Source organism: Triticum urartu, chromosome 6A (assembly GCF_056163025.1).
Source record: "Triticum urartu cultivar PI428250 chromosome 6A, HENAU_Tu73, whole genome shotgun sequence".
NCBI classification, from domain to species: Eukaryota; Viridiplantae; Streptophyta; class Magnoliopsida; order Poales; family Poaceae; genus Triticum; species Triticum urartu.
In genome coordinates this window covers 366,285,772-366,310,582 of record NC_141878.1, presented here as the reverse complement: position 1 = coordinate 366,310,582, position 24,811 = coordinate 366,285,772, and the positions used below count along the sequence as shown (strand labels likewise).

Below are 24,811 nucleotides of genomic sequence, written 5' to 3'. Positions count from 1 at the left end.
AAGTGACAATAATTGGGACCACTCCTGGTGATGACCGTAGTTTGAGGAGTTCATGTATTCATTATGTGTTAATGCTTTGGTCCGGTACTCTATTAAAAGGAGGCCTTAATATCCCTTAGTTTCCATTAGGACCCCGCTGCCACGGGAGGGTAGGACAAAAGATGTCATGCAAGTTCTTTTCCATAAGCACGTATGACTATATTCGGAATACATGCCTACATTACATTGATGAACTGGAGCTAGTTCTATGTCACCCTAGGTTATGACTGTTACATGATCGATCGCATCCGGCATAATTCTCCATCACCGATCCAATGCCTACGAGCTTTTCCTATATTATTCTTTGCTTATTTACTTTTTCCGTTGCTACTGTTACAATCACTACAAAACCCAAAAATATTACTTTTGCTACCGTTACCTTTTGCTATCGTTACCACTACTATCATATTACTTTGCTACTAAACACTTTGCTGCAGATATTAAGTTGTCCTGGTGTGGTTGAATTGACAACTCAACTGCTAATACTTGAGAATATTCTTTGGCTCCCCTTGTGTCGAATCAATAAATTTGGGTTGAATACTCTACCCTTGAAAACTATTGTGATCCCCTATACTTGTGGGTTATCAGAGGGCGAGGGAGAGGGAGAGGGCGCTTGTGACGCCCGGATAATTAGGCTACAGTAATCCCGTGTTAACGATGCCACGTCACTCCGATTACTGTTGGTAATCTCGCGTTAGTTCAAAATCGTTTCAAATTCAATTTAAAAATCAAGCAAAGAATAAAAGTTTTCAAATAATAAAACTGAAATGTTCGGATGGTGTCAAATAAATCATAAGCAATTATGGTGGAGAAACCACATTTTTTTTCCAATGCACTAAAATAATTAAAACAGCAGCTAAACCTATTATAAATGCCCTTTTGAAATTTATAAAAATGCGAACTAAATATTTTAAAAATACCAAAATATATGATGGAAGTGGGCTAATTTACAACCTCCATTTAGGTATTGGTCTTATAATTTTACAAAACTGAAAAACTATTAAAAACTATAAAAAAACAGAAAAGTAAAATAAATTAAAAACAGAAAAGAATATGCAAAAACAGGAAAGAACCCCCGGGGCTCCGGCCCAACAGCCCCTGGCCCAACTGGGCCAAGTCCCGGCCAACCGGCCCAGCCCCCCCTCTCTCTGGCCTACAAGGCCACATCCCCGAATCCTAACCCCCACCCGATCCCCACTCCCCCCACTCTCTCCCTCGTCTCCTCCCGATCCCGATCTGGATCGGGCGCCGGCGCCCTTCCCCCGCACTTGTCGGCGTCGCGTCGCCATCACCGTCGCCTGGAGGAGCACCTCGCCGGAGCCCCGCCCTGCCTCGACTCTGTCGCGCACGTCGTCCCCGTCCTCCCCAACGACTCCCGCTGCCCCGTCCCCTCTCCTCGATGTGAGCACGCCCCCCTCCCTCTCCCTGCGCCCGCCGCGCTCACCGCGACCCGGGGCCATCCCGGCCGCGCCTGCACCTCCCAACCGCTGCGTGTCGCCCGCCTGCGCTGCTGCCGCCGTTCGTCGGCCGCGCCCAGCGCATGGCCTCGCTCCCCGGTCCCTGCAGCCACCCTCGTCGTCCTCGCCTTGCCGCTCCAGCCCCAGGCCGCCGATGCCAGCCGCCGACGCCCGCCGACTTGACTCGCCCGCCGCTCGCCTCCTGCGCCAGTGCCCACGGCCTGCTGCTTGCTCCAGTCCGCCTGACCTTGCCGGCGGCAACCCGCATCCGCCCCGCGGCCACCCTGTCGGCCACCGCGCCATCGCCCTAGCCGGTGCCCCGCCGTAGCCCCGGTTGCCTCGCTCCGCGGCGCCCGTGCCCAACGCCCGCTATGCCCCCTGAGTCTATGACATGGGGGGCCCACGCCCCAGGACGTTAAAAATAATAATAATAAATATATATATAACTAATTAATTAATTAATTTACTCAATTAATCCTGTTAATTAAATTAATTAAGTCTGTTAAATTAACCTAATCACTTATTAAACTAACTAATCGTGTTTAGTTAAACTCTATCAATGACAAAGGGCCCCACATACACTATTCACTTTGGACTAGTCAAAATGTTGACTGGGTCAACCCAGCCCCTGGCCCCACATGTCATATGTATATACACATTGCTGGGTACACTCATGTGTACCCATAGCAGTTTGTCTTTTGATTATTTCGAATTACATTAAATCCAGAAATTCCAGAATTTGTTTAAACCTTTTTAAAAATCATATAAAATAGACCGTAACTCAGATGAAAATACTTTCTACATGAAAGTTGCTCAGAACGACGAGACGAACCCGGTTACGCAGCCCGTTCGTCCGCCACACATCCCTAACCTATCGAACTCGCAACTTTCCCCCTCTGGTTCACCGGTCCGAAAACGCGAAACACCGGGGATACTTTCCCGGATGTCATCCCCCTTCACCGGTATCACCTACTACCGCGTTAGGGCACCTCTAACGCCGTTACTTGTCATGTCATGCATCACTATGCATATGCTTGCATTATATTTATTGTTTCTTCCCCCTCTTCTCTCGCTAGACACCGAGACCGACGCCGCTGCTACCCAGTTCGACTACGGTGTTGACGACCACTCTCTCTTGCTAGAGCAACCAGGCAAGCCCCCCCTTTGATCACCAGATATCGCCTACTCTTCTCTATACTGCTTGCATTAGAGTAGTGTAGCATGTTACTGCTTTCCGTTATTCCTATCCTGATGCATAGCCTGTCCTTGCTACTACTGTTGTTACCATTACCTGCTATCCTACTGCTTATTATAGGATGCTAGTGTTCCATCAGTGGCCCTACACTCTTGTCCGTCTGCCATGCTATACTACTGGGCCGTGATCACTTCGGGAGGTGATCACGGGCATATACAATATACTTTGCACAGTTACCTTACCTGTGATACTGTTCGGAGATGGGGGCTGAAGGGGCGGGTGGCTCCATCCCGGTAGAGGTGGGCCTGGGTTCCCGACGGCCCCCGACTGTTACTTTGAGGCGGAGCGACACGGCAGGTTGAGACCACCTAGGAGAGAGGTGGGCCTGGCCCTGGTCGGCGTTCGCAGATACTTAACACATTTAACGAGATCTTGGTATTTGATCTGAGTCTGGCTACTAGCCTATACGCACTAACCATCTACGCGGGGACAGTTATGGGCACTCGACGTCGTGGTATCAGCCGAAGCCTTCGTGACGTCAGCAACGGAGCGGCGCGCGCTGGATTGGACTGGAACGCCTACTAGGCTAGGTCTGCTTCCGGCCGCCCACGCAACATGCAGGTGTGCTAAGGGCGATGGGCCCAGACCCCTGGGCGCTTAGGTTTAGACCGGCGTGCTGACCTCTCTGTTGGTCTAGGTGGGGCTGCGACGTGTTGATCTTCCGAGGCCGGGCATGACCCAGAAAAGTGTGTCCGGCCAAATGGGATCGAGCGTGTTGGGTTATGTGGTGCACCCCTGCAGGGAAGTTAATCTATTCGAATAGCCGTGATCTTCGGTAACAGGACGACTTGGAGTTGTACCTTGACCTTATGACAACTAGAACCGGATACTTAATAAAACACACCCTTCCAAGTGCCAGATACAACCGGTGATCGCTCTCTCACAGGGCGACGAGGGGAGGATCATCGGTTAGGATTATACTATGAGATGCTACTTGGAGGACTTCAGTCTACTCTCTTCTACATGCTGCAAGACGGAGGCTGCCAGAAGCGTAGTCTTCGAAAGGACTAGCTATCCCCCCTTATTCCGGCTTTCTGCAGTTCAGTCCACATATGATACCCTTATTCCATTTGATACCAATGCATACATATGTAGTATAGCTCCTTGCTTGCGAGTACTTTGGATGAGTACTCACGGTTGCTTTCTCCCTCTTTTCCCCCTATCCCTTCTACCTGGTTGTCGCAACCAGATGTTGGAGCCCAGGAGCCAGACTCCACCTTCGACGACGACTCCTACTACACCGGAGGTGCCTACTACTACGTGATGCCCGCTGACGACGACCAGGAGTAGTTAGGAGGATCCCAGGCAGGAGGCCTGCGCCTCTTTCGATCTGTATCCCAGTTTGTGCTAGCCTTCTTAAGGCAAGCTTGTTTAACTTATGTCTGTACTCAGATATTGTTGTTTCCGCTGACTCGTCTATGATCGAGCTCTTGTATTCGAGCCCTCGAGGCCCCTGGCTTGTAATATGATGCTTGTATGACTTATTTTATTTGTAGAGTTGTGTTGTGATATCTTCCCATGAGTCCCTGATCTTGATCGTACACGTTTGCGTGTATGATTAGTGTACGATCAAATCGGGGGCGTCACAGCGCTGTAGTCAAAACCCTCTCCTCGTCCTGCGAACCACCGCGCGCGTGGGCGAGGGAGAGGCGTAGTAAGCAAGCTTCTCCTCGTTCGGTGAGTTGAAGGGACACATCAAAGCAGTACTAGTACTAGTCCATACTGCGTCCTTTCTGGTTAATATGGCTTAATTTGAAACGAGAAAAATACACTGGCGGTCAACGTATGTAACAATACGCTCTTTACGGTCACTATATATAGTTTTGCGGTGATGATACGATCACTAGCTCATCGTAGAGCACCGTATTGCACCCTACTAACCGGCCACATAGTCGACGTGGCACTTTGTTGACTGGTTAAATTGTCACCTGGTTTCTGGGTCCCACATGTCAGTTGGCAGAGCAAAGAAATCAACTAAAATCAAAGAGTGTAGTACATCTATACTTCCAATGCATTTAGCCTTTAATCTAAATCGATATTGATTGACTAATGCACCAACTTGTGCTCTAGGTATAGGCTACATGTCTATCCTTAATTATAGCATGCAACGACCTTCATTTAATCTTCTTCTCTCAATGGTCGCATGCACATATAAGTCTGCTTCTTTTGGGTGTTAATTATGCCCTGGTCAATGTGTAAATCTCTAAATGTATAGTCTTTCACGAACGTAGGGAGTAGGTTGAGGACTTGAGCGTGAGCGTGTGTGTTGCGTCGTGTGATGTGTGCCGCATGAGTACGTGAGTGTTGCGTGCGTCCATGTGTATGTGTGAGTGTTGCATGTTGCATGCATGCATCCATGGGGCTTACTCCCTCCCATTGACATGTTCATATTTCAAGCTTCCTCTGTTCCCTCCATATGGTGATACTCCCTCTGTTCCCAAATACGGAGTAAAATCCTCCCTCTGTTCCCAAACACGGAGTATATGTCTTTCTAGAGATTTCGACAAGTGACTACGTACGGAGCAAAATGAGTGAAGTGAGCGTAGAGGCATAGGGATTATGTAGAAAGGAAGTCTTCACGATCCATTATTCCCCATCCCGGTCAGAGAGAACTATTCAACTAGTCTTCACAGTGAAGTGACAATACATGCTGCAGCAGATGGGACACTTAATTAATAAGCTGAACCAGCATGTTGGTGTTACTAAATCAGCCTTACCCAGTACTGCCATCATGTTTGCCAGTAGAGCACGCTTCTGTCCTCCATTAACTGACATATGGGCCCTCTTGTGGTAGACACATATGTCATTGGTGTAACTATTTACACTCCGAAGGACGGTATATCCTGGTAGTAGTAGTAGAATTGAGATTTAATGCACTTTCTTCCCCGTCTTCCACTCTTCTTCCTCCTCTCTTCTTCTTCCTCCTCTCTTCCCCATCGTCGGACGCACACCATTTCCCCCCGCTCTCTGCTTGCCCGACGCGCTATCTTCCTTGGTAGCTCGCGTGTAGCATATCCCCCTGCTCACTACTCGGCCACACAAGGAGAAGCTTGTTCACTCACCCGCCCGAATCCACTTCCCCATTGGCTCGTAGGCACCGAAAACCCCAATGGTAGAACCGACTGACACGCAGACCCGCGATTGGAATTCCCTCCCCGATGTTCTCTTGGAGAAGATCTGTAATTGTATGGACCTACTCAGCACCGTCCGTCTGGCCGCATGCTCGGTGTCTTTGTACCGTCTACTCGTCTGCAACCAGCCGGCTCTTTTCAAGACACCCTACTTGTTGATGCCCGATCCTCGCAGGTGGCCCAGACACCGACTTGACGATCCTACGGAGGTTGCCGTGGTGCCCCTCGACATGCTACCAGTACCCGTCCACATGTCCTTCATGCGCGGCCACTACTGGGCAGGCATGAAGGCCAACTGGATCGTCTTCATCCACCAATCCGGTAGTCCGTGGCGTCTCGTGGATATCTACACCCAGCGAGAGATCACCCTTCCATCTTTGGATACCGCCGCCATCGAGCCTCGCGGCCTACCGGACACTCCTGCCTACTACGCATGAGATGCATTGAGCTTTTGGCTCGACCTCTGTTTGCTGAAGGTTGTAATATGTGAAGTGCCCATGCTACCTCTTGAGCACTGCGTTAGTTTTCCCTTGAAGAGGAAAGGGTGATGCAGTAGAGCAGCATAAGTATTTCCCTCAGTTTTTGAGAACCAAGGTATCAATCCAGTAGGAGACCACGCGCGAGTCACCTCGTACCTACACAAACAAATAAGAACCTCGCAACCAACGCGATAAAGGGGTTGTCAATCCCTTCACAGCCACTTGCAAGAGTGAGATCTGATAGAGATAATAATAATAAGATAAATATTTTTGGTATTTTTATGATATAGATTGAAAGTAAAGATCGCAAAATAAAATAGATTGGAAACTTGTATGATGGAAAATAGACCCAGGGGCCATAGGTTTCACTAGTGGCTTCTCCCAAGATAGCATAAGTATTAAGGTGGGTAAACAAATTACTGTCGAGCAATTGATAGAAAAGCGAATAATTATGAGAATATCTAGGCATGATCATGTATATAGGCATCATGTCCGAGACAAGTAGACCGACTCCAGCCCGCATCTACTACTATTACTCCACACATCGACCGCTATCCAGCATGCATCTAGAGTGTTAAGTTCATAAGAACAGAGTAATGCCTTAAGCAAGATGACATGATGTAGAGGGATAAACTCATGCAATATGATATAAACCCCATCTTTTTATCCTCGATGGCAACAATACAATACGTGTCGTTTCCCCTACTGTCACTGGGATCGAGCATCGTAAGATTGAACCCAAAGCTAAGCACTTCTCCCATTGCAAGAAAGATCAATCTACTAGGCCAAACCAAACTGATAATTCGAAGAGACTTGCAAAGATAAATCAATCATACATAAAAGAATTCAGAGAAGAATCAAATATTGTTCATAGATAATCGGGATCATAAACCCACAATTTATCGGATCTCAACAAACACACCGCAAAAGAAGATTACATTGAATAGATCTTCAAGAGAATCGAGGAGAACTTTGTATTGAGATCCAAAGAGAGAGAAGAAGCCATCTAGCTACAAGCTATGGACCCGAAGGTCTGAAGTAAACTACTCACACATCACTAGAGAGGCCACAGAGTTGATGTAGAGGCCCTCTGTGATCAATGCCTCCTCCGGCGGAGCTCCGGAAAAGGCCCCAAGATGGGATCTCTCGAGTATAGAAGGTTGCGGCGGTGGAATTAGGTTTTCGTGGTGCTCTTGGATGTTTACGGGGTACGTGGACTTATATAGGAGGAAGAAGTAGGTCGGTGGAGCAACAAGGGGCCCACGAGGGTGGAGGGCGCGCCCAAGGGGGTAGGCGCGCCCCCTGCCTCGTGGCCTCCTAGATTGTTTCTTAACGCCCACTCCAAGTCTCCTGGATCACGTTTGTTGAGAAAATCACGTTCACGAAGGTTTCATTCCGTTTGGACATCGTTTGATATTCCTTTTCTGCGAAACACTGAAATAGGCAAAAAAAACAGCAATTTGGGTTGGGCCTCCGGTTAATAGGTTAGTCCCAAAAATGATATAGAAGTGTAAAATAAAGCCCATTAACATCCAAAACAGATAATATAAAAGCATGGAGCAATCAAAAATTATAGATACGTTGGAGATGTATCAGCCCACACCATCAGAAGACTACATGGATTACAAGCTCATTGCCGTGTTCAACATGGGATTAGTCTATCTGGAATCTGGTCGCCATACATGGTTATGGCTCATCGTCGATCCTCTTTACCCAACACTTCTGTCTGATGCTATAGTGCACGATGGCATCGTTTATGCGGTCGACGCACATATTAGCTGCCTATACTGGTGGAATCTATCATCGTGTAATTGTTCTATCTCATCTCTTCTTTACCTTAAGAATACGACTGCCTGTTCATTGTTACAAATTTAGAATATATAGTATGTCTATAACCACATCATTGCTATATGTTCCTCTCATTTCCTAGATTTTTATAACCACACATGTTATTGTTAGAGTTGATATGAGAACAATTGGTATCTAATGATTATTAGAATAGATATTATGAGTATAACCTCATGATTGCTATATGTTACTCTCATTTCCAGGATTTTTATAACAACGCATGTTATTGCTTAGAGTTGATATGATAACTGTAGTAAGTGCTATGGTAGAATATGAGTAGGCCATGTCATATATGTTTTCCTCTCATTGTTACATGATGTTTGAACCATGATATATTGCTAGAATATGAAAGCCATTGGATTATTTTTTTAACTTGGGGTATGATTATGACCACGGCATTGCAATTCCCTGTCTATGATATGTGTCACTGTTATAATAATCTTAATTCCACACATACTCTGAACATGATTGTTTATTTTTTTCCTTTTGGTCTCCAATTTGAATTGTTGCAGCAGACGCAAATGCGCTGGCCTTCATGATTCCAGGACCTGGAATCATACCAGCCGATGGGTGGTGGTTTATCGCTCGTTCAACTGACGGTGGTCATTTGATGCTCGTTTGCATGTACCAAATTAACCAAACCATTTCATCAAACCACATGCAGTACAATGCCTGGGGAGTTCGTGACATTGATGGCTATGGCTGCTTCGTGTTCGAGAAAGATCCCAGCTCCGTTGGGCCAGGCGTATTCAACTGGAGGCGGGTTTACAGCCTCGGCAACCACTCCATGTTCCTCGGGCTCAATTATCCGATCATCCAACCAATCATCGATCATATCACCGGCGATGATTACCGTGCTATGCAACTTCCATTTGCCAGGGGGGACTGTGTTTACACATCATACCATGGGTTTCATGAATCACCATATCCAGAGATTCGTCGACACAGCTTGTTGCTAGATAATCTTCAGTGTGTGAAAGGCATCAAACTTCCATGCGATGGATGGCTTTTGCAAACCCGACATGCGGCGATGTGGTTCATGCCAATAGAAAATATGCACAACTTGATTCGTACTGATATGTAGACTGAGCCATGTATTCTTCTACTGTAGCACGGCCCTCTTTTGTTGGATATTATGTATTGTTGTTAGTTTGAAGCACTCCTTTGGTTTGAAGGATAGATACCTTTCTGGGATCAAGTGCATCCTAAGTCACCTGCGCAGGATGTACTGATAATGATGATGGAGATGATGTGCAGTATATATATATATACATAAACACTATTCTGATCACGGGATCAGAATAATATTCTGATCACAACATGAACTTCCCGAGTAACGCGCCTGACCTTCCCCGAGTACTAGGTTGAACTTCAGCTAAAAGGTGTCCAAATGGGGCTTGCGATATACCGTTGGATAGCTATGGACATCAGTATCATGACCCAAGTTGAATTTTTGGCAAAATGTAAGCGGTTTAAGAGCAGTTTTGAAAACCGTTTTTTCTTCATATAAAAAACATGAATCATATTTTCGATCGCATTTTTAAACCGTTTATCAGAATGAGGCAAATAATATGGCGTTGGAAATCTGCTGCAAAACCGCTCCTTCCACATGTTGAAAGTTTTCTCTAATTCCCTACGGTTAAAGAGTAATTCGGAAAATCGTAAAATTTCGCAAACCAAACACCCGAGTTCGTATTTTCGATGTCATTTCTAAACGGCTAATCCAATTGGGGCAAATAATATGGCGTTGGAAAGCTTATGAAAATGCGCTACTTTTTTATGTTAAAAGTTTTTTCTAATTTTGAATGATTTAAAAGTAATTTAGAAAACGGTACAAGTTCCACCGAGTTCGTATTTTCGAGCTAATTTTTTAATCGTACGTCCAAATGTAGCAAATGATATGGCGTTGGAAAGCTTGAAGAAATGTGAAACTTTTTTGTATATATTGTTTCTCCTAATTCATTACGGTTTTATGTTAGTTTTGAAAATGGTTAAAAACGTATTTTTGCCGTAATTTCTACAAACTTTATCGGAATGGGGCAAATAATATACCGCTGAAAAGCTACGGAAAATGCTAAACTTTTTCATGTTGATGGTTTTCTCTGAATCCTGGCCGTTTTCAAGTAATTTCGAAAATGGCGAGATCATTCGTTCCGCCTTTATCGCGAAACAGATTATTCGAAAATGCACCGCGTGAAGAACCTGAACTTCTCGGCATGTCTACTTGAACTTCACTCTGTTTTTCACGTGTTTTTTTTGCTCGTAGATCTCCATCCACTGCTCGTAGCTCTCCATCCACTCACCAGAATTAAGCAAGTGATATGCCAATGGAAAGCTGTTGTAAGCATGCAACTTTTCCGTGTTGATCGTTTTTTCATACTCGTGACGATTTTAAAAGTTTTTCATCTGAAATTCATTTAGCGTAGTAGTTGAACTTCATGTTGTTTTTACGTTGAACTTCTGTGGTGTATTTTCGTCTGTAATTTTCTCATCCATTCGTCAGTGTTACACAAATGATATTCTTGTTGTACAAACCTCTCTCACAATAATTTTTTAAATTTCTCCGACGGAGTACTTGAATTTAAAAAGACAACAAATTTAGCCTTTGCATTTGTATTCTTTTTTAATACAAAATGCACACCGTGTAGAACATGAACTTCTGGTAGTTTATCAACCTGAACTTCTCTCGGTTACGTGAAAATATCTAAGTTTTTTATAAATATTAATCTGAATTTCTTAATCCTTTTTTTGTGAATTTTGAAGCGCTCCATTTTTAAAAGTTGAACTTCTTGTTATTTTATTTTTGAACTTCTTGCTTCCATTTGTTTCATAATGAGGGAAATTTGAGTTTTCTATAATCATCGAACTTCTCCATCTTTTTAATATGTACTTCCTGGTTTTTTTTCTTAATCTTTTTTATGAATAAAAATATTTTAAGACACCAAAACAACATTTTTGTGTGTTTTTTTGCATTGGTTTGCACATCAAACCGCGTCATCTTTAGAAATTGAACTTCTCCTTTTCTTTTTATTTTCTTTCAACATTGTTTAGCACGTTGAACTACGTCATCTTTAGAAATTGAACTTCTCCTTTCTTTTTGTTTTCTTTCAACATTGGGTTGCACGTTGAACCGCTTCATCTTTAGAAATTGAACTTCTCATTTTCTTTTTGTTCTCTTTCAACATTGGTTTACACGTTGAACCGCGTCATCTTTAGAAATTGAACTTCCCCCTTTTTGTTTTCTTGCATGTTTAAATTTATTTTGAACTTGCTGAGATAACACACTTGACCTTCTCAAACACAACATTTTGACCTTCGCAAAACATAAATTAAAGCCAAACTTTTGACCTAGAGAGCATGCATAATTTTCTCCACTTTTTCAAGAATAAGCGCTGAATCGCCCCATTAGTTTGACTTGAACTTCTGCTGCACATGAATAAGCTTTTGAAAACGCGCAACTTTCCTACTCCGTTAATTAAATTTGAACTTCTAGTTTTTTAAGAAACGGGATTTTTTTAAACTTTTTTACTTGTTCCTTTTATTCTAATTTGAACTTCTAGTTTTTTTATAACGGGGATTTTTTTCATAAATTCTTTTGAAATGTTCCTCTTTTTAATTTGGACTTCTCCATTTTTTAAACGATAAAAATCCATTTTTATAATGGTTTTTGAAGTACTTTTTTATTTGAACTTCTTGCTCAATTTTTTTTAAACTTATTGCGCTGACCGGTCTCCATTTTCCTCGTACTAATGCTCGTGTGCACAACATGCGTGTGCACATATAAGAATTATAGGCAGCCACACACTGATGCTGCTGGACACCTACTATTGCTTTTTCCTTCATTTAGTATACACATTGAACCATATAGGTTGTTAGGATGAACTTCTGTCTTTCTGCTCCAGAGAAGAGCGGTGCATCGGTGAATAATGCAAACTACTAGGCATCATGAGGCCCAAAAATATGGATACAAAATTTTGACAAGTGAATTGCTCGACATAATAGGAAGGGCTGCTCTTTTTAAATGAAACTGATGAGATTTTTCATTTTGCAATCAGGGGGTGTCACTGAGAAGGACACCGCTGCCTACAGATCCTCTCGGACGACGGAAATTGAAGAAGAGACATCAGCTATAGAAGTTTAGCTATCTGATTCATTACTACAAGACAACAAGTTGATGTCCACCAACACAAGAGCAGCAGGTTGGTGATACAGCAGTGAACGACATGGGCCTGCATCATTGGACGACCAATGGTGGCAAAGATGAACTGCCTGGGATTTGCACATCTCGTAGAAAGGTGTAGAAAAGGTTAGAAAAATACACAAAAACCGGTTTAATACATGTTTTTTTGGCTGCACAAACTTCGTGCATTAAAAAAATAACTCGGTTCGACTAAAATATGCTACTGTACATACATACACATGTCCGTTACACTTTGGATAAAATGATTAGATGCTACCACCAATGGACAATTTTGAAACCCTATGTTTTCTCTTCACCACACACACTCTCCCCATCTTCTCGAGTGCTACAGCGTCCGCTCAACTTGGCACCGTAGATGAACAAAGTATAAAATTTGGCTCTGTTGCAGTTAGATGAACAAACGATTAGAGTTGGTTCCAAATGACCATGTTCTAATTGGTATGGTTCACTCTGGTTTGGTTCTGACCCTTGGTACTTTTCTCTGCTATTGTAATCACAGGAACAGGAGCGCAGAGACAAACTTGTATTATTATGGTTCCAAAACAAGGGGGAACCCATCCAGCATTACTATAAGGCAATAGTAGAACAAGGATTATTTACCAACAATCGCGACAACGCAGTAGGGAAGTTGAAGAACGGCTGCTAGCTCCGAACCAAGGAGTCGAGGATATCACCACACAGGACTAGATAGAGGAGTGCAAGTGAATCAACCTTTCTCTTCAAAAAAATTAACAATCCAAACTTCAGAAAATCAACAAACTGAACTTCGAAAAGCAAAACAAATTGAACTTCACAGGGCCCTGCAAAATATACACGGTTATAGTCCAATTTAAAAACTTCAGAAAAACAACAAACTGAACTTCTAGAGGGCCAGATGCTGACCTTTCTATTCGCAGCATTGTTGCTGACTCGTAATTGAAGATAGAGGATGACGACCAGCACCTGGACGGGTTCTAGCGGCCGATGTAGGCCATCAATGGAGGAGGGGCGAGCTAATCTCTCACAGAAAAAACAAGGGCAACAACATCAGCGAATCTCTCTCACACACTCAAGCTGAACTACAGCAGCACCATCGAGAGCAAAATGGGTAGGTGAGAACTCATCTATATGCACATGAGTATATTCTTTGATGTACCTGAATGTTCGCAGCTGTTTTACATGAACTTCTTGTGTTATGCCGGACAGAGCACTGAGCATGAGAGGGTGTCTTCGTGCTCGTCGCTGTTTCTGATGGCGATGAACGTCTTAGCGCTGCGTAGTTGAACGGCCGGAGGTGGCAGCGACGAACGACCTGAGCGTGATGGGCCCCACTGGGAGGAGGCTGTGTGCTGTCCAGGATAGAGTCGACCTTCTTCAACAAATCAGATTGAACTTCAAATAAACCAATTCATCAAAACACTTTTTGTGAGCATATCAAACACTCTTGAGAGCACAATTTTTCACTACATTTTTTTCACAAACATTTTGTTGCAAAAATGGCATTTTTTTGTAAACAACAAGTACCAAATCATCATAACACAAATTGCTAAATGGAACAAATTCCGGAGGAATTTATGCATTGTTGAACTACATATCATGAAAAAGAAAATGTGCATCCATGTATACACACACGAAGCATCAACCTCCAAATATTCTAACTTCTACCATTGATATTTCTGAACTTTTTGGGCATGCTCCTAGGTTTTCAAATGGAATACAGTCACGTCCATGCACGAACAGCCAACATCGGCCATGGCAATGTCTCTTCTCCGGCAAACTGAAATTCACTCATGTGTACAGAATACATGATTTGAGTCCTCAAAGACCACTAGAGGATCTTAAAATAAAATTTTCAACCCTGATACACACTCATCTCATGGGAAATCTTTTCCAATATTAGATTAGTAGCATCACGTACACAGAAAACTTGGCCATAAAGTCAAATAGTACACAAGAAGATTGCTATATGTTTCAACAAATTGAGAGAGAGAGAGCATAGGCATGGGTTCTTGGTGGCATCCATGAATAAATTTTTAAGCGAGTAATGCATGGGACAACCGTTGTACTAACAAGCTCTAGATGAGAGACAGCTTGTAAGGGGCAGTGGCCGCGATTAGCATCGGCTAGGAAATACCTGAACTACAGGTGGGCGTGTTGGTGAGCGGCCGAGGCGGTTGGAGGCCGATTATTCTCATAGCTCGGGCAGCCATCAGCAAGGAACGTCGATGGATCTCTGCAAGAGAAGATGATCCCTATCAGCGGACCAGCTACAGGTCGAGACCCCCCCCTGCTGCAGGTCGAGACCACCACCAGTTGCAGGTTGACGTCAGAGGGATGGGGAGGGGATGGTTGGCCGGGAGACGAGTGGGACGGGGTGGGGAGGCTGTAGTTGGCCGGAGGGCACGTGCGGTGGGAGGGGAAGCGGTGGTTAGCCGGAGGGCCTCTTGTCAGGGCCCGGTGGTAGCGTGAGTGGAGGTAGGGGCCCGGCGCTGACGCGTTTGGAAGTCGGGCCTCGACGGCGACGTGGTTGAAGATTGGGCCTGGCCGCAGCACCGGTGGTGGTAGGGGCCAGCGGCGGCACAGTTGGAGGTGGGGGCGGCCGACAGCGCGATTGGAGGAGGGGGCAGTCGAAGGCGTGATTGGAGGAGGGCGGCGGCCTGTGGGGTGGGCCGGTCGGAAACATGGGTGTTGGGGCGGCTGGCGGCGGGAGGCGCGTCGGGGTCAGGAGCGGCGATGGGGCTGGGGTGGTCGGCGGCGAGAGGTGCGCCGGCACCAGGGGCGACGGCGGTTGTGGAGGGGGCGGGGAAGATGGGGATCGGGTGGGGATGGGCTGGGGGAGTGGTCGGGGTGGGTGTTTCTCTTTTTCCTTTTCTTTCCACGGTTTTCTGAGTTCGGGAGACCCTTGTGGCGCCCTTATATGGCTGGCGGTGATCCAAATAACTATTCTAATCCTGAGATTAGAATAGTGTTGTCCTATATATATATAGTGATACTATTCATCACCTAGAGTGCAGAATAAGTTATTCTTCACCCGAGGTAATCTTACGATCATTTCTGAATTAAATTACGTTTGGAATTCAAATAGTTACATTTCGATTGATTCACTACGTAAAATTTGGCATAAGAAAATTAAAATATAGGTCATAATACAAGAAAATCTGCAGTTTATGTGTATTTTACACTATGTTTTTACGTTTGTAATTTTACATAACATAAATTATTTTTTACGACGATTATATATTTTCTTACAGTCTGTTTTTACGTCGGAAATAAGACAAAACTTACAGAACGTAAAATTACGGTGCATTGATGATAAAATAGAGGGGTATATATATATATAGGGTCGCGCTATTCGTCACCTTGGGTGAGGAATAGTTATTCTTCACCCCCTCTCTATTTTGACATCAATGCAACGTATTTTTACGTTTCGTAAATTTTGTCTTATTTCATACATAAAGAGAGAATGTAAGAAAATATGTACTCGTCGTAAAAAATATTTTATGTTACGTAAAATTACGAATGTAAGAACATAATGTAAAACATATATAAAATGTGATTTTTCTAGTCTTATAATATATATTTTTATTTTTATGCCAAGTTTTACATATTGAATCAATATGCATGTAACTATTTATATTGTAAAAATAATTTATTTAGGAAGCGATCGTAAGATTACCTTGGGTGAAGAATAATTTATTTTGTACCCTGGGTGATGAATAGTAACACTATATATATATATATATATATATCACTTAGGCTTCAAGTGCGTACTTGTTAGTTAAACCTATGGTTAAAATGTGACATTAAATATGACTAGTAAGTACTACAGTAGCAGTACTAGTATACATCGGCCAAATTATTCATCATGTCCACACATTGAATTGATGTGACAACACGTTGTGCGTGAGGTGACACAGGAATCCTGGCGGTGTGTTCGGATATTCTGGACTTCAGATTTGGAGTACCACTTATCTGTCGAAATCTTTCATCATTCACTTAAAACAGTCGATTGATCATACATTGAGTACCATATAACTGGAATTAACCCATGCAAGTCGAAGAAGGATTGACCGGTGCTGTCGGCTGGCATCAAGTTCGATCCCACGGATCAGGAGCTGATCGAGCACCTTGAGGCCAAAGTGAGTGATGATAGCGCGAGATCTCACCCTCTCGTCGATTTGTTGATACCAACCATTGATAGCGAGCACGGCATATGCTACACCCATCCTGAGAAACTTCCAGGGAAGACACCGATCGGTCGTCTACTTGCACAAACATATTCCTTTGTTTATAGCTCTATTTTTCTTTTTAGACGCAGACCTGGTGAAGCAATTACAATTTGACAGTTAATAAAATGTGAAACAAGTGACTACAACATGCCAAAGATGTTATGAAAATGCCAACTACGTACACTAAAACCTGTATTCGACAATACTGCAGGTATCACACTGAGTGGCTTAACAAGCATTTCTTCCAGCGCAATTCCAGGGCGTTCAAAAGGGGCACGTGGACATGTCGCAAGATACAGTCAGAGTGCGGCATGCACACGATGTGGCACAACACCGGCAATACCTTGCCGGTGATGGTCAACGGTCGGCAGACGGGCAGCAAAAAGGTTCTGGTGCTGCACACCAACAAGAACTTCGACCAGCAGAGGACCAACTGGGTGATGCACCAGTACCACCTCGGGGACCTGGAGCAAGAGAAGGAGTGGGAGTTGGTCCTCTGCAAGATTTTCTACCAGACGAACACTAGGGCTAGGAGTAAAAAGATTATAAGTTAGTTTGGTATTGATACTTGTACTACCTTGTCGTCCGCAAGTTGGTATTGTTGTTAACGATCTTTTGGTATGAACTTGGCATTTGCTTCCAACCATCATGCCGAGGGTCGACGTGGATATAAAGCTGAATCATTTTTTCGAAACGAATTTTCAGGCACCTGATTTTTATTTGATGGGTAGCATAAGCACCTGCCGTTCGAATTCCCAGTTCTCCAAATTTTTTGAAACAAGTGCATGCTCTTATTATCATGATGAAAAAACAATATCCCTGTTGCATCCCAGTTGTCAGTCTATACTTGCAAAATTCTCTCGTTTATTGAGCATGTATATTGTTTTTTCAGGTCAAGCAAGTTTCAACTGGGCTGTAGACTGCCCAGGCTTGGTTCTGTTTTTAACAGGCCCAACCCATGACGACAATGGGGCACAAAGATCCAGCAGGTATCTACTGGCCTTTGGCCCGCCAGCTTTAGTTATATTTTGTCTTACAACATCCGTGGGCACTTTTTTTACTGAATCAAACGCACAACCCAGTTCTATTTTCCTCTTAAAACGCATGTCCTACATCCGTTTTCTAATATCTACCTATAGTTTACTAGTTTATATACACGTATCATTATATTGAAAATACATAAAATTCCCTTTTCATATTTACATCCTTATTTTTGTTGTTGTTTTCCCTCCCAGCGCTGATTTTTTTTACCACTGGTTTTCCCTTAAACCAACTCAATTGTCCCACGTCTTATTTGCTTACAAAAACAAAACGATTTTTTTGGCAAATCAATAAGTCCTTAAAAAATGTTTATCATTTTGGGATTACAAAAGTTCGGACTCCACCGAAATATGCAAAATAAGATTGAACTTTTTGACCGTGGTCCTGGGCAGAAAATGGGTTGTAATAAATCACTTAAGAATTAGCAAATGGACTGCAAATTATTAAATAATAGCAAATGGGCTCTATGTTGTCTGCCATAGATTTGAAGGCTGACTTGTGGGCCTACTAAGTTCATGCGTACACAAGGTTTATCAAAAAAGAAACTTAGTCAACAATCGACTCTACCAGCGTCAGACCGTTAGATGTCAATCTAACGACAATCGTGCTTCTTCAGTCTCTGATCTTCCTGCCCCAGCCGCCAAAACCAGCGCCGTCGGAACCGCCTGCTCCCGCCTCCCGTGGCCAGCTGTGCTGCCGGGCAGGCCTCACGGCCCCATCATATACTCGCATCCCTGGCCTGTCTATCCCTCTACTCACCCACACCTCCTGTTATTTTCCGGTGACGGCAGCCGAACCAGCCAACCCTCGTACTCTCCACCGCGTGGGCAGCCACTGTTGTGTCTTCCCCGGCTCTGTGTCGTTCCCTTCATAGGCCTCGCCGTTGTCCACCGCCTTGGTGCTCTCCGTGCGGCGTGGTCAACGTGGTCAACGGACGACATCCATCAAAAGTCGACTGTACGTGGAGAGGCTGACAGCTGCGTCCACGGCCGCACACAAGGAAATGCCTCCTTATTACGTGCAAAATAATGATTCCTCCACCTGACATCTGGGACCCGCCGGAAGGGCCTCTGTATTTTGTGAAAAAAATGTTCCCTCCGCTGACAGGTCGGACCCACCAACTATATCTTCACACGCAAGGAAGTGCCTCCTTATTGCGCACAAAAAATGAATACCCCCTGCCAGCTGGGACCCACCACAGTGGGAGGCCGACTTGTGGGCCTACTAAGATGACGGGGACGGAGGGCTTTGTCAACTTAGTCAATATGAATGATTCTAGCTCCAGTGACCGTACGATGTCCATCCAACAGCCTTAGTGCTTCTTCAACCTCTGGTCTTCTTGCTCCAGCCACCCAAAGCAGCGCCGGTCGTGCCGCCTGCTCCTGCCTCTCGTGGCCGGCTGTGCTGCCGTGGAGGCCATCCCTCCACTCACCCACACCCCCTGTTATTCTGCGGCAATGGCAGCCTCACACCGCAGCCGAACCAGTGAACCCTCGTACTCCTCTTCGCGTGGGCATCCATTGCCGCGTCTTCCCCGGCTCCGCGTCGTCCCCTTCCTAGGCCTCGCCGTCGTCCACCGCCTTGGTGCTCTCAGTGCGGCATGGTCAATGTGGTCAACGGACGACTTCCATCAGAAGAGTACTGTACGTGGAGAGGCTGACAGCTAGGTCCACGGCCACGGCCCAGTTTTTTTGTGATTTGCCAAGTAAGTTGCTTTGTCAGGCCTGTTGGGCTGCAAATCTTTCAAGACGAGGAGAGCTTCATTCGGCTGGCCGAGAAAATGGCCTATCAGTAATGAGAAATGGGTTGTACATTTTTAAAACACATCAAACCAGCAATTAGTTTCAAATTTATTTTTTCCATTTCGAGATTTTAAATTGCATTGATTTTTATGTGTGGAAAATTTGTTGGATTTTATATTGATATACATTTATTTTTAAAATCAGTTTGAATGTGACTCGAAATTTTGGGATTAAAAGCAGTTTAGACCGCACCGAAATATGCAAAATTTCATATAATTTTTTAACGTGGCCACAATATGGGCAGTAATGCTAACAAAAAGAATATGGGCTCCAAAAAAACCTTAAGAATTAGCAAATGGGCTGTAAATTATTAGAAATAATGGCAGATGTCCTGTATGATGTTTTCCACAGATGTGAGGCTTTCCTAAAAAAAAGGTTGACGCACAAGCAGTGACTGTTGGATGTCCATCCAACGACCGTCGTGCTTCTTCAATCTCTACTCTTCCTTCTCCAGCCGCTCAAACAAGCGCCAGCGGGACTGCCTGCTCCCTCCTCCCCGCGGCCGGCTGTGCTGCCACGCAGGCCTCACCGCCCCACCATACTCCCATCGCTGGCCTAGCCATCCCTCTACTCACCCACACCTGCTGTTATTCTACGGTGACGACAGACGAACCAGTAAACCCTCGTACAATCATACTCCCCTCCGTGTGGGAAACAACTACCGAGTCTTCCCTGCCTCCGTGTCGTTCCCTTCCTAGGCCTCGCCGTCGTCCATCGCCCTAGTGCTCTCGGCGCGGCCTGGTCAATGTGGTCAACGACCGACATGCATCTGAAGTGGACTCTACATGGAGAGGCTGGCAGCTGGGTCCACGGCCGCATGCAAGGAAATGCCTCCTTATTACGCGCAAAATAATGATTCCTCCACCTGACATCTGGGACCCACCGAAAGGGCCTCTGACAGCTTGGACCCACCAGCTATATCTTCACACGCAAGGAAGTGCCTCCTTATTACGCACAAAAAAATGAATACTCCCCCTGCTAGCTGGGACTCAGTATAGTTGTAGGCTGACTTGTGGGCCTACTAAGTTGTCGGGGACGGAGGGCTTTGTCAACTTAGTCAATATGCATGATTCTAGCTCCAGTGACCGTACGATGTCCATCCAACTGCTGTAGTGCCTCTTCAACCTCTGGTATTCTTGCTCCAGCTGCCCAAACCACCGTCGGTCGTGCCTCGTGCTCCTGCCTCCCGTGGCCGGCTGCGATGCAGAGGAGGCCTCACCGCCCCCTACTACTCCCACCATTGGCCAGGCCATCCCTCTACTCACCCACACCCCCTGTTATTCTGCAGCAACGGCACCCTCACACCGCAGCGAACTAGTGACCCCTCATACTCCTCTACGCGTGGGCATCCACTGCCGCATCTCCCCTGGCGCCGCGTCGTCCCCATTCCTAGGCCTCGCCGTCGTCCACCGCCCTGGTGCTCTCGGCGCGGCGTTGTCAACGTGGTCAAGTAACGGCTTCCATCGGACGTGGAGTGTACGTGGAGAGGCTAATAGCTGGGTCCACGGCCACAGCAAGGAAGTGCCTCCTTATTACGCACAAAATAATTATTCCTCCACCTGACAGCGTGGAACCACCGGACGGGCCACCGTATTTCGTGAAAAAAATGTTTCCCTGACTGCTGGGACCCACCAGCTACATCTTCGCATGCAAGGAAGTGCGTCCGGGCAAAAAAATGATTCGCCCCCCTGACTGCTAGGACCCACCAGCTACATCTTCGCAGGCAAGGAAGTGCCTGACAGTCGGGATCCACCTGGTCGAAGCGTACGTAGCGTTGTCATTCTGGTCGCGAACGTGTACGTACATACTGGTCGATGTAGAGGCGTGCACGTGTCATGGTAGAGGCACGCACGTAGCATGTACACGTACGTACAGCGGCAAGTGTGCAAGAAAGAAAATACAGCCACGTACGTACATACGGGCAGGGTCTCGAATGCCTACTCGCGCATACATACGGCCAGGGCTCGTGTACATGGCTGGGTCAGAACGGAGAAACTGCGTCGTTGTCGTGTTCATGGGGAGCCAACCGGCTGGGTCAGAATGGAATGCGTCGTCGTGTTCATCGGGAGGGCTTGGACGGAATAGCCAATGGAAATGTGGCATGGCGTACCGCAGAATGGAGGAAACGGCCTTGTGTTCGACCGACCACGTTCAAAACGGGATCCTGTTCATCGGGAGGGCTCTGGCGTACCGCAAAATGGAGGAAATGGACCTCCTATGGTCGAAACGGGGGTCATGTTGATCGGGAGGGGTGTGGTGTACTGCAAAACGGAGGAAACAGACTTGTGTTGGAGCGCTACGGTCGAAACAGGGGTCCTGTTCATCGGGAGAGGTGTGGCGTACCACAAAACGGGACTCCACGGGATACTGTTCATCTCCACCGTCGCCCCCTCCAGCCTCCATAGCCTACTGTTCATCCACCGCCGACCTCCTCCAGCCTCCACCTGCGACTGTTCATCCATGGGCTCCTGTTCATCCAGCCTCCACCGCGCGCTACTCCACCGGCTATTGTTCAACCAGCTCTCTCCACGGGCTCCTGTTCAACCACCCCTCCACGGGCTACTGTTCACCCAACCATCCACCGTCTACTGTTCATCCTTCCCTCCACGGGGTGGTGCTGTTCATCCATCCCTCCACGGGGTCCTGTTCATCCAGCCCCAACCGGCTCGATCGATCGGGGTCCTGTTCATCCAGAGGCAACACTACGGGGTCTTGTTCATCCACCCTCACCGGGAACTGTTCATCCAAACCCCCCAACAACACCCACTGTTCATCTAGAGGCAACACCACGGGGTCCTGTTCATCCACCCCCACCGGGAACTATTCATCCAAACCCCCCCAGCAACGCTCACTGTTCATCCAGAGGCAGCATCGATCGGCTTCAGTTAGCAGCAGTAGCGAAGGAATCGCTCGATCGGGTTCAGTTAACAGCCATCGATCGATCGCTCGGGTTCAGTAACGTGTAGCCTGTAGTGCAATCGCTCGGGTTCAGTTAGAGCCCAACGCCTCGCTCGGGTCCAATTAGAGCCCAATGCCTCGCACCCACACGCATGCGTGTACGAGAGAAACGCGCATTGCTTGGCCCCGACCACCCACCGTAATTGGGATGTCAGGACCCCCATTCCAAGTCACATCGATCTAGCCGGTAACACCTCATATCACTTTGCGTCCTCACGCACGGTATCCCACGGGTGTCGCCTTACCATGGCCCGGGACCGTTTGCGCCTTTTGGCTCACGTATATGATAGTGTCGCTAGCATCCATATGACAGAGAACCCGGGCCGACATGGCTAGTCATGAACCCAAAGCGGCACAGACCTATGGAGACAGGCATACATGAATCACATCGAGCATGTCGGTCATCAGCGATTGATTCCGGGCTGTAGCACTGGGCTAACAGGACTCCGGGGAACCCGGGCTGTAGCAGGCTAGGCAGGACTCCGGAAGTCACAGCGTGACATTTCTCCGAAGGGACAGACATAGGAACGAAGTGAATCACATGCCGGCTGGTCAAGTGTCCTGAACAGTAGTGCTAGGCTAGCAGGACTCCGGTGAACCGGGCTGTAGCGGACTACTATGGCTCGAGGAACACTAGACTACATTTCCCCATAAGAAAGGCTACCAAGGATAAACAACTAGATTGTCGGATCCCACTCATACCAAGCATTTCAATCATACACACAATATGCCCGATATGAGTACATACAACATGGCATCACAACAAAACTCTACAACTCAAGTACTTTATTTAAAGGCTCCAGGGAGCCATACATAACATGTTCATACAGATAGGGGTCACATGACCCGACACTCAAGTCATACAAACATACAAGCACATGCGGAAGCAACTAGTCTGAGTACAGACTCTAGAAAGAAAGAAAGCTTCTCGAAGCCTGTCTATCTACATAGGGCCCTCCATGGCCAGGATCACCACCTGGGTGGCTAGTCACTCGCCGACGTCAAGGTCTACGTAGAACCCATCGGAGGGGGCGGTGTTGTCGTCTGAAAACAGTAATTAAGCAAACATGAGTACAAAGGTACTCAGCAAGTCTTACATCAGAACCTACTATACATGCTTATTCTCAAGAAGGTGGTGGGGTTAATGCAGCAAGCCAGCTTTGACTCTTGGCTAAGCTATCCTATGGAACTTCACCAGTAAAAATAGTTTTCGCACACGAGTCCACTACTCACCAACACAATACTCCACCGGGGATCCTCCCTCGTCATCCTACGAGAGGGCCATCCTCGGTACTCACACTTATCTTGAGTCTTTTATTAGTACCCATTAACTTGTCTATGAACTGTATAGGCAACCAAGTAGTCCTTTACCGCGGACGCGGCTATTCGAATAGTTTTATACCCTGCAGGGGTGTACTTCTTCATACACGCTTTCACCACTTACCACCGTTTACACGACATGTACTCGGCAACCTTCAAGCGGAAGCCCAGTGAGGGTGTTGGCCACGGCCTACCTAAACACTTAAGTCTCTAGTCCAGGTTTATCGCCTATCCAGGTTCCATCTGCGGGGAGTCCGGCCGAGGTTTCCACATACGGCCCCGAACGATGTGAACAGGGATCCCGAGACACCAAACGGGTGACTCGGTACACCGTGCCACGGTGTATCTACCGCAACATAGCCCACCCCTAGGGTCAGCGCTACGCACGACCGCCAACACATAACCTACAAACACCAGAAACTATTTGCAACTCCTGGACAGAGTACTAGGGTGGTTAAGAAGCCGAGAGGGTCAATTAAGGATCCCAATGCATGGTAGTAGCTGAATCTTAAATCACACATACAGATCTCAGTTCTTAGGGACGGCCTCAATGAAACAACCCACCATGTACTCCTACATGGCCTCTCATCGATACCTTTACCAAAACATGTTCAACACATCCCTCACATTACCGGCATAAGCATTTCACTCTGGCCCATCACCCAGATGAACCAGACCTGACACAACTCTAAGCATAGCAGGCATAGCAAGGTAGGAATCACATACATGGCTCAATCAACTCCTACACATGCCAGTGGGTTTCATCTAGTTACTGTGGCAATGACAGGTCATGCAGAGGATAAGGGTTCAACTACCGTAGCACACAGCAGTTTGAATCGCGTTGTCTTAATGTAGTAAACAAGAGAAGAAGCGAGAACATGGGTTTGTATCGGAATGATCAATGGTTGCTTGCCTGATGGAGTGGTAGTGGGATACTACCCTTCAGTTGGATACTCGTGAATATCCTCGGAGGCAGAACCTACCACGAAGAACACATCGGAACACAATCAACACATGACGATATGCAACAATATGATGCATGCTATGACATGGCAATATGAATGTGTCTTGG

At 46.2% G+C, this 24,811-nt stretch overlaps 1 protein-coding gene across 1 annotated transcript; it reads right to left on the bottom strand.

The window, feature by feature from the left end:
• Positions 1 to 13,153: 13,153 nt before the first annotated feature.
• On the bottom strand, positions 13,154 to 14,627 carry LOC147965278 (uncharacterized). The gene is made up of 4 exons (XM_087526745.1): positions 14,524 to 14,627; positions 13,546 to 13,781; positions 13,293 to 13,409; positions 13,154 to 13,210 (listed from the first exon to the last, which is right to left on the bottom strand). The coding sequence occupies exons 1-4, from the start codon at positions 14,597 to 14,599 to the stop codon at positions 13,154 to 13,156; spliced, it is 486 nt and encodes a 161-aa protein (XP_087382871.1). The 5' UTR covers positions 14,600 to 14,627.
• Positions 14,628 to 24,811: the final 10,184 nt, after the last annotated feature.

Coding starts and splice junctions, on each gene's coding strand:
- LOC147965278 (XM_087526745.1), bottom strand. CDS start 14,599: ATGGCTGCCCGAGCTATGAGAATAATCGGCCTCCAACCGCCTCGGCCG. Junction 13,410..13,545: donor AAACAGCTGCGAACATTCAG/GTACATCAAAGA, acceptor TTTTTCTGTGAG/AGATTAGCTCGCCCCTCCTC. Junction 13,211..13,292: donor ACAATGCTGCGAATAGAAAG/GTCAGCATCTGG, acceptor TATATTTTGCAG/GGCCCTGTGAAGTTCAATTT.